The sequence below is a fragment of the Triplophysa rosa genome, linkage group LG25 (assembly GCF_024868665.1).
Source record: "Triplophysa rosa linkage group LG25, Trosa_1v2, whole genome shotgun sequence".
Lineage (NCBI taxonomy): Eukaryota > Metazoa > Chordata > Actinopteri > Cypriniformes > Nemacheilidae > Triplophysa > Triplophysa rosa.
Window position 1 is genome coordinate 3,343,526 of NC_079914.1, and position 16,490 is coordinate 3,360,015.

At 41.0% G+C, this 16,490-nt stretch overlaps 1 protein-coding gene across 1 annotated transcript; it reads right to left on the reverse strand.

The window, feature by feature from the left end:
* Positions 1–68: 68 nt before the first annotated feature.
* Positions 69–15,941, reverse strand: si:ch73-173h19.3 (uncharacterized protein LOC563864 homolog). Its single transcript, XM_057325950.1, has 9 exons — positions 15,846–15,941; positions 13,353–13,439; positions 12,214–12,259; positions 11,660–11,935; positions 7,246–7,365; positions 5,810–5,929; positions 2,726–2,849; positions 2,295–2,487; positions 69–2,214 (listed from the first exon to the last, which is right to left on the reverse strand). Exons 2-9 carry the CDS (start codon positions 13,431–13,433, stop codon positions 2,053–2,055), a joined length of 1,122 nt encoding a protein of 373 aa, XP_057181933.1. The 5' UTR covers positions 13,434–13,439; positions 15,846–15,941; the 3' UTR covers positions 69–2,052.
* Positions 15,942–16,490: the final 549 nt, after the last annotated feature.

A 16,490-nucleotide genomic window follows, 5' to 3' on the forward strand; every position in this document is an offset into this window, starting at 1 on the left:
ATAACATTTACATGTCTTGTCTGCAGCCTTACAAAACCCAACAAACGTGCAAAATAAAATAATCCAAGTCACTGGTATTGAATTTCTTTTATTTCCAAAAAACAACAACTTTACAGCAGAATAAATGGCACTAGGCTACACATACATATGAGTTAAAAAAAAAAAGTGCAATTGTAAATAAACAAAAAATACAGATTATTTCTGATTGACAGGTGCAAATCCAATTGACATTAAGGTCTTGTAAGAAAAAAAACCTCTCTTTATTATACTGATTTGAGATTAGATCAGTTTAGACCAGTGGTTCTCAACAGGGGGGCCGAGGCCCATAAGGGGGCCCCAGCTGACTTCCAAGGGGGCCTCAGGATGACTAATAATTTAAAATGAGACAAATTGAGCATTGAAATACATTTTAAAACAACTAAAAACCAATATATTTCTTATTAGTTGTCTAGTTTTTGTATGATTGCACATACTTAGAAACAAATGTAGGATAATGCAATGTAAGTCGCTTTGGATAAAAGCGTCTGCCAAATGCATAAATGTAAATGTATTTTATATTTTAATATAAATTTAAACACTTTATCATGCTTTTAATTATTTTATTGGGTAGAAATTTTGAGTTTTTGTGTGCGGTAGGGGGGCCATTGAATATTGTTGAATACATAGGGGGGCCTTGGAGTCAAAAAGGTTGAGAACCCCTGGTTTAGACTGTATGAACAAACATTATCTCAATAAGAGAAAACAGAGGGAGCATTCACCATGTGTGAATCAAATTCAGTTAAGTCATGAAGTGAATCATAAGAAAATAGATGTTATATATCATATATATGTTTGAATGGCAAGCATCCATTGCATTGCATGACACAGTCGATCTCGATGCAACCGAGATACAGCGTGGGTGAACCGTTTCAGCCTCACCCGGGCCACATCTCTGGGGGCACTGGGTGTGACGCAACGGGTTTAAGAAACAGTTTTTGTCTTGGATCATCAATAAGAAACACTGCTCAAGATCAAACGGTGCTCTGGCAAGCGTACAGACATGTTAGGCAACAGTTCCATTGCTTATGTGACCCGAAACCCTTGCCAGCAATTTCCTAAAAACATCACTTCTGTTTCCAAAACATTATTGCCTTATTCTCCTAGGATGGGAGGTCATTTCGGCAGTATTTGCTAGGCGGAGGTCGCATTCAAATATTTCCATTAGCTAAGGATGCCATTCGATTACGACACAAACTGTTCCACCTAAGACTTTCGCTTTATCCACATGTTCCACCTATAAAACAGTTTTCTTCTTGCTAAGAAGTAAAGAGAGTCTTAGAAATGAATCTATGAATCCTTATGATAACCTTTCTCATCTGATGCATGGATGAGAATTTTAAAGCTATGGATAAAAAATATCAGTCAATAATGCTCAAATTCTGTTGGAAACCCAATGAATATGCAAATATCTACACAATATGGATCAGTGGTTCTCGACGGGTTTTGCTTCAGGACTCAGATTTTAATATAGCTCGATCCAACTTTCTGTAGTTTATTGTAGAAAAGTAAGCTAAAAATTCTTAATATCAAACATTGTAGTATATTGAAGGGATAGTTCACCCAAAAATAAAAAATCTGCCATCATTTATTCACCCTCATGTCATTCGAAACCTGTATATGAATCCTTCATTGTAACCCAAAAGAAGATATTTTGAGTAATGTCTCAGTGGTTCTGTGTTTATACAATGGAAGTCAATGTTGTTTGCTTACAAACGTTCTTTAAAATATCTCCGTTCGTGTTCAACGAAAGTAATAAAGCTTTGCAATGACATGTATTTTGTTATTCTCACTTTACACATATGTATGGCCAGTTTCACTTCATAATTTGCATTTAGCAATGTTTTTCATCTGCGATGTTCCTAATACGTCTTGCTAAACATCTCTGGTGACCCATGAGTTGAGAACCACTGATCTAGACCACAATCAGCTGACCATGCTGAACACTATGAATATAGAAAGCTGTAGTACAAAGATTAAATCCAAGGTGCTGTTCAGGTTCATGTAGATGAGGATTTAGAAAGGGTATGGGCCCACTATAATGGTAAGTCTGAGCAGCGAGCTGGAACGGTAGCTCAAGACGTTACTCTGGGTGACCATCTCCAAATCCACAACGTGTTCTTTGGGTCCCGTCAAAGGCTTGGTCATGACCAGCATGGCACTCATGTTACTGGAACGCTGAAGCAGACAGAGTAAGTTAAACTTAATATCTAGTCTCAGGTTTTAATATCAATCCAGAGACAGTCTTACAATCTTACCCTCAAGTAGAATTCTCCTCCCTCATTGCCGGATTTGATGGTGAAAGTGTTTACCATGTTGGGATAGACGCTAGTTGCTTGAATCTGGAAGATATCCGCAGGCACTGTGCGATCGGAAAAGATGCTCATGTATTTGTAGACAATAACAGGCGGAAGCCCCCGACACACAGTGGGTGACTGGCACCTACAGCGACTGTTGGTAAAAATGTTATTTGTTAATTTGATATTTTCAGGGTTAAAAAGTTTGGCAAGGAACTCAGATTATTTGGAAATTTCCAAATTCAAAATATTCAAAACAAGAAATCAATAGAGCTTGAAAAGCTGCCCTGGAATTCAAAGGCGAAAGCTAGGAAAATATACTTTCAAATTCAGATGTTTGGATTATTGCGACACAATGGCGTGATTTTATCGGTAGGATTAGGAGGACTCACCCTTCACCAGTCTTCACGTACGGCTCGCGGCAGGGGTTTCTGGGATAGCAACGGAATCCTCCGTAGTAATTCCAACACATGTCCTCATCTCTGCAGTTGTGTCCCGTTTCACATTCGTCTATATCTGAGACAGGTTTAAAAACGTGTCACGGTCCCACCGTCTTGTTTATGAAATTCTAGTCGTGTGGTGGGATCGGGACAGAGTTCTTGGGTTTTATGTGGGAAGACCATGAGATGTTTATGCCTCTCATGTGTTTTTCCAGTGTCTCGTCTCTGTTCCCGCCATCTCGTTTCCTCGTTATCCTTCCCTGAGTGTTTAATGTCCCACACCTGCCCCATGTAATTATCCCTTGTTTGTCTTGCCTATATATACCCTCATGTTTCTTTGTCCTGTGCTCGTGGATTGTACTGTGTGGATTATGTTTGTGCTCTCACCCATGTTCCTGGTCCTTGCCCTGTTCGTGTTTCGTGAGTTTTGTGTTTTATGATTTAAGACGTTTGGTCGTGTCCTTTAGTTTGGTTTAGTGTTCTTGTTTTCATTTTGCCCCCCTCGTGGGAAGTCTTTTATTTCAAGTTTGTTTCTTAGTTTAGTTCCTGTTTTATACCCCCTCGTGGGTTTTGTTTTGTTGTTTTTGTAATAAATATTTTCTGTTAACCCCTTCACTGCCTGCCTGCGCTTGGGTTCTTCTGCCAGTTCATGACAGAATGCACGAGCCCCACAGAACCCAGCGGGCAGGAATATGGACGGCACGGCGTCGTCCTCGCGGGCCGCCCAAGCCCACTTGCTGCTGGGGTTCCGTCAGGGGAGTTACGGGAACCGGGAGTTCGCCGGGGCATTCTCGACGGTGGCGAGGGCGTCTGAGTTTGGCGAGGCAGAGTTGAAGGCGATCTTCAACTGCTGCCTCACTCAGCGCCTCGCCCCGTCGGAGAAGAGGCTGCTGGCTCCCCTTGGGTTCGCGGACATGGTGAGGTTCGTGGCCAACCGGGACGGTCCCGAGGGTGAGGTTCCACTCGGAGCCCTCGCCCCACGGTCGACTCTCCGGAGGGCCTCGTCCTGGCTGCCGCTGCCCGGGGGGACTCAGTACCCTTCGGCTGAGCTCCACGGTCCCCGGTTCTCCTGGCGGCGCCTGTGGCGAGTGGGGGAGGTGTGACCCGGGGATGACGTCTGCGGTCTCCTCCGATGCGGAACTCCCTCCGGTCCCCACGGATTCGCCAAGATCGGCTATGGATCCGTGGTGCGGAGAAGGAGGGAGAGGCGCAGCGGAGGCGTCCAGCGGCAGCCGGTCGTCTCAGCCGCTGTCAGTCTGTGTCCAGTCCTGTGTCAGTCTGTGTCCAGTCTGTGTCGTCTGTGTCCAGCCTGTGTCCAGTCGCGTCAGTCCGTGAGCCGGCATCCAGTCCGGTGCCAGCCGGCGTCCAGTCCGGTGACCAGCCGGCGTCCAGTCCGGGCAGCAGCGTCAGTCCGGTGTCAGCGGTCCAGTCCGGTAGCGGTCCAGTCCGGTCAGCCGCGTCAGTCCGGTCAGCCGGCGTCCAGTCCGGTGCCAGCCGGACGTCCAGTCCGGTGCAGCCGGCGTCCAGTCCGGTGATCCAGCCGGCGTCCAGTCCGGTGATCCAGCCGGCGTCCAGTCCGGTGATCCAGCCGGCGTCCAGTCCGGTGATCCAGCCGGCGTCCAGTCCGGTGATCCAGCCGGCGTCCAGTCCGGTGATCCAGCCGGCGTCCAGTCCGTGTCCACGGTCCGGTTCCAGCCGGCGTCCAGCCGGCTCAGCCGTCAAGCCCTGTCCAGCCGGCCTTCCAGCCGGTCAAGCCCTGTCCAGCCGGCCTTCCAGCCGGCGTCAAGCCATGTCCAGCCGGCCTTCCAGCCGGCGTCAAGCCATGTCCAGCCGGCCTTCCAGCCGGCGTCAAGCCATGTCCAGCCGGCCTTCCAGCCGGCGTCAAGCCTGTCCAGCCGGCCTTCCAGCCGGCGTCAAGCCTGTCCAGCCGGCCTTCCAGCCGGCGTCAAGCCTGTCCAGCCGGCCTTCCAGCCGGCGTCAAGCCTGTCCAGCCGGCCTTCCAGCCGGCGTCAAGCCTGTCCAGCCGGCCTTCCAGCCGGCGTCAAGCCTGTCCAGCCGGCCTTCCAGCCGGCGTCAAGCCTGTCCAGCCGGTCCCTGGGAGACCCCCAGGGCAAAGACTGTTCCCCCCGGACTTTCCTAAGTCCCCCAGGACTCCGCGCCCTCGAGCGCAGCCGGGGACTGGGACTTTCCCCCAATCCTTTTGGTTTACCCCCCATGAACTCTTGTTTTGCCCCACCCCCCCTCCCATGTTTGTTTTTTTTTAAGTCACCCCAATCCCTTAGTCTTGTTGTCTGTCTGCCCCTTGTCTTGTTCACCATGTTTGTCTGGTTTTTGTCTTTGGTCCAGTCTGTCAGGTCTTGTTAGTCACCCCTTGGTGAACACCTGGAGGTGTTCATTAAGGGGGGGGCTCTGTCACGGTCCCACCGTCTTGTTTATGAAATTCTAGTCGTGTGGTGGGATCGGGGCAGAGCCTTGGGTTTTATGTGGGAAGACCATGAGTGTTTATGCCTCTCATGTGTTTTTCCAGTGTCTCGTCTCTGTTCCCGCCATCTCGTTTCCTCGTTATCCTTTCCCGAGTGTTTAATGTCCCACACCTGCCCCATGTAATTATCCCTTGTTTGTCTTGCCTATATATACCCTCATGTTTCTTTGTCCTGTGCTCGTGGATTGTACTGTGTGGATTATGTTTGTGCTCTCACCCATGTTCCTGGTCCTTGCCCTGTTCGTGTTTCGTGAGTTTTGTGTTTTATGATTTAAGACGTTTGGTCGTGTCCTTTAGTTTGGTTTAGTGTTCTTGTTTTCATTTTGCCCCCCTCGTGGGAAGTCTTTTATTTCAAGTTTGTTTCTTAGTTTAGTTCCTGTTTTATACCCCCTCGTGGGTTTTGTTTTGTGTGTTTTTTGTAATAAATATTTTCTGTTAACCCCTTCACTGCCTGCCTGCGCTTGGGTTCTTCTCTCTTCTGCCAATCCTGACAAAACGTCCATGAAAATTTCGGAAGGGAGTTCAGGAGTCCTAAACAAGAGGCGGGAATGTACCTTGGCATAGTCGCGTCCCATGGAGTTGGTATCCTTCAGGGCACGCGCACTGGTATCCTCCAGGCTGATTTACACATTGAAACTGGCACATGTAGTTCGAGAATTCACACTCATCAATGTCTGGAAAATACAAAGAATGAAACTCACAAAATGACAATTATCACACTGTTGCTAACTAGGGTTTTATTTTTTATGAAATTATTACGAAAATTTATCATGGTTTTTACTACAGTTAAAAACAAAACAAAACATGGTTACTGTAGTAAAACAATAGTTATCACAAAATAACCATGGTTTTGAAAAACATGTTTTTTGTAAAAACCATAGTAAACGATGGTTACTGTAGTAAAACCATGGTTTTGCCCTAAGTAATCAATGCACCAAAAAAACATGGTTACTACACTTGTACCACAAAAAAAAAACATGGTTAATTTTCGTGAGGGTATCGTATAATCTTTTGAAAAAAGGCTATGGAATGGCATCTGTGTTTTAATTTAACTTGAACACATTTATAAAAGTATGCAATTTTGTTAATGCTTTTACTTGAACTTTTAAAGTTGCAGTGATTTTTGTATGACTTATGTTTTCCTGGCCAGTGTCGCTATTGTCTTGGATTAAAAAATGTGAGGAATAATGCTTAATGCTCTCTTGACATTTTCAGTCTAACAAATTTACATAGGACAGATATAAATCATGATTTGACCAAACTGCAAATTAAACTAAATGAAAAGAAAATTATTTCTGATAATGATGTTTAACTGCACAATCACCATTATAATTATTGCAAATGTTTTGTGTAAAAATAAATGAAAATCAGTTATCGAGCAAAAAAAATCATAAAGTAGCCTGCAATGTATGTTTCAAACAGAGATGGCAAAAGAGAGGCAAAAGTTATGGATTGCAGCTTTAATATACTATGTAACAGTGAATAGTCATTTTGGTAGGGCATTACTAATGTTTGCTCTATTTAAAAAGTCTGTATTGCGTATTTAACCAAGTTATTATTTTAAAGTGCAGCTTTTGCAATACAGTAGGAAAGTGGCTATATTCAGACATGGAGACGAATTTCACCTAGACACAAAAATAGACTTTAACTTTGTACAGACAAGGCTAGCATGCTAACATGAGCAATGTTGAAGTGTTATGGTTGTACTTTCAAACAGTGTGATAGTTGTATATTTTAAACATTTATTTGCAGCGCCTGCTCAACTTTTATTGAGAGTATATTTATGTAAACACATTTTATGTTCGTTTATACACACTGATGGATGAGCTGAAGTTATTACCTGTGGTAATAAACAGCATGCCAGAGATGCAGTAGCCATACTGTAGCATTTAATTTACTGTATTTTGTATAAGTTAGAACATGTCACAATTCATACATCTTAAGTGTGTAACTGCGTGTTGAGGTTTTGTTACTTAAACTGGACATTAACCTTGACAGGAGACAGAGTCTGAAGCCAGTTCGTACCCAACTTCACACTGGCAGATGTAAGAGCCAATCAGATTGTAGCACTGATGCTGGCAGGAGTTTGACGTGGCACATTCATTCACGTCTGTAATAAAAACAAGAACAAAACTCAGATTCTAAGGTGTAACACAACTAAACACCAATGATGGATGAGGAAATTAAAAATGTCTCTAAATAACAAACAAAAAGTGACTGTTTGCCTGTTAATGAAATGTACCACCCACACAATCCATCTCCAAATATAAAAATACACGAAATAACGGCACTTATTTAAACCAACAGGTAGCAAATCCAAGGTACACATCCTTTCAACATTCCTAATCATTCTTTGGTTCATCTGGCATGATATCCAGCGTACTTCTTGAGCGCAGAAAGTGTCTTTTCACGCTGTGGGGGCCATCGTGGGTGGTCTGAGCTTATCTGCCAGGTTTGGTCAAGTAACTATATACAAAGGCCTAAGAATAGCCCAGTTCTCTGATTCATATACAGACCATTGAACACGCGACACGAGTGAGTGAAAAAGCGAGTGAAAAAGCCCCCCGAAATAAAAATATACTCTTCCTTGGCTCCTAAGTGACCTATTTGAAGCATTAATGTGAGAATAATGTTGAAGCGGAGATCCAAAAACCCCAGGAGGGCCTCCTGCCTAGAGTTTCCAAAGCTTTGCTGACCAGCGTTTGGCCGGACACGACTCACGTGGGCCCATTCGGGGGGTTCAGTGCTGTTGATAGCCAAACCGGCTGATGCGCAGTGGAAAAAATGAGGCAAGGGACCTCGCAGGCGAAGAAACTCACCCACCGTTCTGAAAGAAGAGAGACTGTTCAGAACACACCTGGAGGCTGTGATCACCCACATGATGGCGGTTTGATTCCAACAAACCGGTGTCAGATTCCAAAGGAGGATCGCTGCCAAGGCACATTCGAAAGACACTGGCCTGAAGTATGTAAACATCGCAGGAACACGGACCTCTCTTTGCGGGAAGAGGCGCGAGCTAGTTGTTGACTCATTTTAATGGGCTGAGAGATTGCATGTCCTGACCCATACTTCCTCAGACAAAACCACATAACCACCGTTAGATGCACGGTAACAGAAAGTGTAGCTGCAGACTAGCCTTCACCCACAGGCCGCCCAAAATCTGTTTACTGGCTGCCTGATGCATATTGCACAAAGATGACAAGGAGGGGTTAAATTGCTTGTCTTATTATATGATACCGCTGAAAGTCTCCCAGTCAACAAAGTTTTGTTTTACAAGGTTATTACAGTACATGGGTAGCTATTAGATTTGCAAAAATTATGTTATTGTAGGTTACTGGCATTCACTGATCTATATATGATTGAATTGCGCATAGAAAGCTAAACAGCGGGAGATGAAGCCAACGTAAGTGTTTGAGCGGCCATGTTGGCATGCCCAACGTAATCCAGTCAAAATCTTCACCTATGGCTTGAATCCTGGCCCTAGGTTTATAATGCCACCTAATGACTTGCTGTAGATTGAACCTGGAACATAGCTGATTATGGAATCTGAAAATGCTGATAATTCTTGCATGATGAAATGTTGGTCGGCATGTCTTTGCAATGTATTTCAGTTTCATTTTTGATTAATGCGGCCTAAATTGTTTTCTCTCACCACAGGGATTCTGCATGCTGTAACACGACTCAGACATCTACTGTATCTAGTTGGCAGAAGAGTAGAGCTATTAACACGTAGACAAAATGTTTTATCCATCAAAAGGACAGACCCAGAGGGAGCAGATTTCTGGCACTGCATTCTCCGAACTGACACAAAAACATCTCAGAGTTCATCATATAATGTCTTTATGAAGAATTTTAACACTGTGGTGCTTTTGAAATTACTCAATTTGATTTAACATCCAACTTCAATAGTTTGAGGTGGAGTTGTGTATTTGGGAAACCTGCTTGGAAACAATCATTATAGGGATCCAAAGCACTGAAATAACCATGTATACTAAGTGAAAACTTGGGGTGACCAGGGCACCCTCAATATTCTTGGTGGGCCAATTTTCAGGTTTACTATATTATTAGTAAAATCCTCGAAATTGTGATCATAACAGTTTATTTATTACTTGTATGCACTCTATTCACTGGATCTATACTTTAAGAGTTGCATTTTCATGTTAGAACCAGTGTTGGGTGTAACTAGTTACTAAGTAATTAGTTACTGTAATTTAATTACTTTTCCCTTGAAAAAGTAAAGTAAGGGATTACTCTTATTTTTCTGTAATTTAATTACAGTTACTTCTGATGTAATTGAACTAAATACTTTGTGTAATATGTGTGTGTGCAGAAGAGGAATTTACATCAAAATTCAAAGTCTAACTTTAAAATCCGTGCTTTAATGTATAATTCTCACATTTGTAATTGATAATAATACTTTATGTACTTTTATATTATTTATTTGAATGACTTAAAAGAGCCGTTTCATGTCTATCCTTGAATCACTTAACTAATCAAGGTTGATAGGATATAGAAAGTAATTTGTAATAAGTAATTAAATACTTTTTGAAGAGAGTAACTTGTACAGTAATCTAATTACATTATCGAATGTGTAATTAGTAACTAGTAATTAATTACTTTTTCAGAGTAACTTACCCAACACTGGTTAGAACCCAGTGTAGCTATCTTATAACTCAACAAGTAGTAAGCGGCACTAGAAATGCCAAGTTTATGGGTTTGTGTTTATGTACTCATAAAATTAACAGCCTGAATGCACTGTGAGTTGCTTTGAATAGAAGCTTTGGCCAGTTGCCTAAATGTAATTTCCACTTGCTTGCTTTTATTTTTGCAATTATATGTCTATGGGGTATAAATCACACACGTTTACAACAAATATGACATACAGTGTGATAACTTTAACTCAGTGGTTCTCAGACTTTTTCGTTGTAAGGCCCCCTTTGTGTAGAGTGCATCGCTTTGTGGCCCCCCAAATAAAGATTTATAATCTGGCGCCGTTCCGTATACGGAACACCTGAGTTTATGGTTTGTTTTGCATATGAATTCTAATATAATTATGACAAACTATATATCGTTGGAAAGGTCTAAGTCTCTAGAATACATATTTCATCACAGTATAAAACAAAATATGTAGCAGGAGTATCTATTTATTAATGACAAGAGTGCGCTTCAAAAAATGTATGTCCTGCTAAATTACATCGTTCCACCAGCGGAACGCTTACGTTTTCTTCAATATTTGGCATGTGAATTCTTATCTTATCATGACAAACTATATATTGTTGGAAAGGTCTAAGCCTCTAGAAAAACATTTTCATCACTGTTTTATAAAATAAAATATGTAAGAGGAGTAATATATTTATAAATGACGAGAGTGTGCTTCAAAAATTGTTTCCGCCTGCCAGATGCCTGCATTTACTTCCATATTTTGCATGTGAATTCTTATTTTATCATGACAAACTATATATAGTTGGAAAGGTCTAAGTCTCTAGAATACATATTTAATCACTGTTTTATAAAACAAAATATGTAGGAGGAGTAATCTATTTATGTTTCAATTCATTATGTTTTTCACGGTCCTGTTTATATTTTCATTGTCTCTACAAGTGAAAAATAAAAAAATGTGAAAAAGAAGAATCTCAATATCCGTTGTGGTGTCCAATGTCAGACCAAAAATAAGGTCAAACTTCATAAAAATACTGGTAGTACTGTAAAAAATGATTTGTTGTTTTTTGTTGTTTCAACTTAAAAAAATAAGTTACCTGGTTGCCTTAAAATTTTAAGTTAGTTCAACTTAATAATATTAGTCAACACAACGAGTTTGCAACAAATTAATTAAGTGAACTAATATTTTTAAGTTGAACTAACTTAAAATTTTAAGGCAACCAGGTAATTTATTTTTTTAAGTTGAAACAACAAAAAACAACAAATCATTTTTTACAGTGCATCTGACATTCTGTTAGGCCGAAACATATATGTTTTTTTATAAAATCTAAACATAATATTTTTAATAGTTTGTTACAGCAATAAACATAAACTACAATAATTTAAAAAATATATTTTTAATTAATTCAGGAATAATCTTCCAAGTGTCTTCTTTCAAATGAGACCAACCGTAGGTCTGTACTCCAAAGCATTCATGAGTTACAACCACTTTAGTTCCAACAGTGCATTTTCATGTGTAGGCTAAAAAAGAGCTGCGCCAGGACTTAGAATTTAATTAAACCCAAAACAAATTTAGTTATACAATGCTGGAACATCAATTATTTTGGTTGGTGGTCTTATTTTTCTTATGTTTGATAGAATAAAATCTATTAATAATTTCTATATTTCATAAAATGCTATAAAATCTGTGGCCCCCGTGGATCCATCTTGGGCCCCCCAGTTTGAGAATCATTGCTTTAACTCACCTCTGCAGTAGTTCTGAGAGTCTGGCATGAAACCCATAGCACACTGGATTGTATGAGAAGCGCTTTGAATGACTGGGGATGCCCTGGGGATGGCAGGTACAGCGGGCGGAACTGCTCTGGCACCCGTGTCCACTGGTGGGGTGGTAGTGGGCTGATCCTCACCATTACTGACTATTATCCAAGCGTTTTGGGGCAGGCAGAGGTATCCGCCAAAATGATTGACGCATTTCATGCCCCCTTTACAGGCTTCATGAACCGTCTCGCACTCATCTATATCTGTGCAAATAGTTTCGAAATGCAGGTTGGGTTAGATCAAGAAATCACAAAACAATCTGTCACCATTAGTAATCATGCAATAACTAGAATTTATGAGCAAAACCGGTTTCATTCTAGAGAAATGTGTTTTATTATGAGGCTGTGAGTAGATCTTGACACAAGATAAAACTACAATTTCTGGGCCAGAAGGCACAATTATCAACTAATAGCAAGAATCTCGAAAAAATAGTGAAAGATCAGCCAATTCATCAGCCTAGTAAACACAGAGGCTAAGTTACCTTTGCAGCTTTGCTTCTCAACATCAAATTCATAACCTTCAGTACACTGTAGAAAGAAAGAATATCTGATATTAAATTAACAGACAACAAACTAGGGCTGCAACAACTAATCGATAAAATCGATAATAATCATTCGTTGTCAACGAATTTCATTATCGATTAGTTGGTCTGTGACGTCACTTGCGAGCTGCGCAGTTATAAATCAAGCGCGTCTTCTTCCCTTTTAAAATGACCGTTTTAGATGCGTCTCTTCGTGCAGCGCGAGATGCGCAGTTTTAAAGTCACACTTGTCTCTCCGTGCTGCACGAGATGCGCAGTTATAAATCAAGCGCGTCTTCTTCCCTTTTAAAATGACCGTTTTAGATGTGTCTCTTCGTGCAGCGCGAGATGCGCAGTTTTAAAGTCACACTTGTCTCTCCGTGCTGCACGAGATGCGCAGTTCTAAAGTCAGACGTGTCTCTCCGTGGATGCGTCTCTCCGTGCAGCGCGAGGTACGCAGTTTTAAAGTCAGACGTGTCTCTCCGTGCGGCACATGTTGCACAGTTTGAAAATCAGACGTGTCTCTCCGTGCAGCGCGAGGTGCGCAGTTTTAAAGTCCTACGTGTTCTGCATGCATCTCTTCAAGCTACGCAGTTTTAAAGTTTAAAGGGGAGAGGTGTTTTCAAATATCTCACTTTTCATGGCACAAAAAAAATATTTCCTTGGCCGACCGTCCCCTCGCTCCCACGTTTGGGAGAGACTATTGTCAGTTGCTTCTAATATGACACAATATATTAATATTAATATCTAATATGAATCAACTCACCAGGTGTGTTAATTATGGAGACATTCACAACATTTTGGGAGAAGGCTAATGAGTACAGCTGTGTATACTTTTCCCATATCTGATTTACTTATTATAAGCAAAAGATGTAATTACATTTTTATCCGATTAATCGAAAAAAATAATCGTCAAACTAATCGATTATCAAAATAATCGTTAGTTGCAGCCCTACAACAAACGTTGATTATTGAAACAATAACAAAACTTTGCGATTAGCCTCATTATTAGAAATTTATTCTTTACAAAAAATATGATGGTTAGAAGATGCACCATTCACTTACAGAGAAACCGAGTATGTCAGTTGTGCAATACTTGCCGTGTATGTGATGGGCTCCTCTGCTTCCTGAGACACAGCAAAGTGGACGACAACACTTAAACAAAAGCAGATCCCCAGCATTGTGAGCTGCAAAACAGAGTATAAACATGGTTACTCTAAAAATATGATAAGCTTGAGATAGCATCTGAAGCCTGCTATTTCAAACTGCTTTAAACCTGCTCGATCAGACTGAGAGACCAGCTGGACCAGCTTAAACCTGCTTCTCCAGACTGAGAGACCAGCTAGACCATCTTAAACCTGCTTAACCAAATTAGGAGACTAGTTTAAATTTGCATGACCAAATTGAGAGACCCGCTTAAACCTACGCAACCAGATTAAAGACCAGATAACCCCCACGACCAGACTGAGCGACCAGATAGACCAGCTTAAACCTGCTTAACCAAATTGGGAGACTAGTTTAAACCCGCATGACCAGAATGAAGGACCAGCTGGACCATTTTAAACCTGCCTGACAAGACTAAACGAGACCAGTTTAAACCTGTCTGACCAGAATAAGAGACCAGCTAGACCAGTTTAAACCTTCCTGACCAGACTGAGAGACCAGTTAGACCAACTTAAACCTGCACGACCAGACCAAGGGACCAGCTAGACCAGCTTAAACCTCTCTGACCAGACTGAGAGACCAGCTGGACTAGTTTAAACCTGCCTGTCCAGACTGAGAGACCAGCTTGACCAGCTTAAACCTGCACAACCAGATCAAGAGATCAGCTAGATCATCTTAAACCTGTCTGACCAGAATAAGAGACCAGCTAGACCAGTTTAAACCTCCCTGACCACACTGAGAGACCAGTTAGACCAATTTAAACCTGCACGACCAGACTGAGGGACCAGCTAGACCAGCTTAAACCTCTCTGACCAGACTGAGAGACCAGCTGGACCTGCTTAAACCTGCCTGTCTAGACTGAGAGACCAGCTAGACCAGCTTAAACCTGCACGACCAGACCAAAAGATCAAGCTTAAACCTCTCTCACCAGACTAAGAGCCCAGCTAGATCCGCGTAAACCTGCTCAACCAAATTGGGAGACCAGCTTAAACCTACACAACCAGACTGGGAGACCAGCTGAACCATCTTAAACCTGTACGACCAAACCGAGACCAGCTGGACCATCTTAAACCTGCCAGACTAAATCGAGAGACTAGTGTAAACCTACAAAACCATCTGGTCTCTCATTCTGGTCAGGCAGGTTTAAGCCAGGTTTATCCATTTAAACCTACTCAACCAAATTGAGAGACTAGCTTAAACCTATACCACCAGACTGAAAGACAAGTAAGACCATCTTAAACCTAGCAGACTGATAAAGCAGTCTAAATGGACCAGTCAGTTAAGATACTGATACCGTCTCTCATGCGCTCTGTTATTATACATCTCCAACCATCCAGCATTGTAAAAGTAACCATGCAGATCACCACAGAAACACCTTAGCAACCACTCATAACCTCCTTGTAACCACTCAGAACACCAAAGGAACCACAAAGACACCATCTAGAGGAAAATTCTCGTTCGTCCGTTCATATGATGCTTCAAAACTAACATGCAAAACTGTCAAGCAGACATCAATCATTTACTAATCATTTTGCAGAAGAATTTTCTCTTCATCAGTGGCATTTGCAAATTTACATCTAAACCTCAATTACATTTCTTTCAAGTTGCAAGGATCACGTTGTTTAGTTGGAATAAAAGTCTGCTGTTGACCCTGGCTCAGATCTTCCCCAATTTGGCAGAGTTCTCCACATTGCCGCACGGATCCAAACAGTGTCCAAACTATGCCCATTCAACCAGCTCATTTAAGTAATTACGCCACATTTTCACATTGTCCTTGTGCAAATGACCACAACATCTAAACAGTGGGGCACATGAAAAAGGAACTTTTATTTTGTGTTAATTGTAATATTGATTTTAAAGTTTGCAAAAAGATTGGATCTTATTCTAAACCTAACAAAAAGTTTTGGCACATGTAACAGTAAATCTACAGTACAGGATCATTACAGCTATTTCAAAAGTAGTGGAACCAAAGGCATGTAGCAACTAGTACATAGACACCATATTTATCTGACAAAGCCCTCTAGCAACTTACAGCTAAAATTGTTGTTTTTGTTAAGCTAAACCTCTCATTCGTGTAATAATGCAAGCTTCTGCAAAGACATAAAGTCTATTATGTCAAGTCTCATTCAAAAGCTGCATGTAGCCTTCAGTACTATAACAACTTTATTCTTTGGTGTGTTTAAAACAAAGTGCAGTTGCTTTGAATGGGTCTAAGCTAAAAGGAAAACTTGAGAGTTATTTTGTTATGCACATGGATAAACTGTTAGGCTACTTTAGATATCAATTACGATTATGTAAAGATCATGCAGAGTAAAGATTTAAAATATAATAAATAAACACTATACATATACAAATATGATATTATCCATTTGTAAATCTTGTCAGTAGTGATAAATGTGTGTAATGTGAGTAACGTTAAATGTGCTTACCGTGTGAGATATATTCCACTGTAAATTCAGGAAACACTGGAGTGGCTCACACACGAGGTGCCTGCGATCATATTGTTAGGGGGCAGGTTTTCTCACAAGCCTTTTCAATTAGTTTTTTTTCTTGCTTACTGTTACGTTCTTGTTAGAATATAATCACAGTGAATGTGGCTCCATCTACTGCTAAAACTTAGAGCTACAATATACAGTATGGATGTAATATAGAATTTTACTCAATGAGTTGAAATACTGAATACTCAATGAATTATCTCAATTATATATGCTTATTTACGTTTATTTATTATGAAATAATTATCTTAGATGGAGCGTAAAAGGGGATGAGCATGCATGTGTAGCCTATATGTACTTAACATTCAATTAATTTATAAATGCTATAGCAATTTCGATCTCTAAGACATCTGAAATTAAATTAAATGTGAACTTGCTAGATATTGTCCAGGACATAAAACACGGAAACATACCGGACATGACACATGGGAAAAAATATTTTGTAGAATTAAATAATTGCCTTATTTAATTTCAATTGCTATATAATAGCTCTAAAAATTAGAAAATGTAATGTAATAAAAAAAACAAGAAAAAATATATAAATAAGCATATATAATTGAGATAATTCATTGAGTATTT

Coding starts and splice junctions, on each gene's coding strand:
- si:ch73-173h19.3 (XM_057325950.1), bottom strand. CDS start 13,433: ATGCTGGGGATCTGCTTTTGTTTAAGTGTTGTCGTCCACTTTGCTGTG. Junction 7,366..11,659: donor CTCTCAGAACTACTGCAGAG/GTGAGTTAAAGC, acceptor TTTTTATTACAG/ACGTGAATGAATGTGCCACG. Junction 5,930..7,245: donor AGACTCTGTCTCCTGTCAAG/GTTAATGTCCAG, acceptor TGTATTTTCCAG/ACATTGATGAGTGTGAATTC.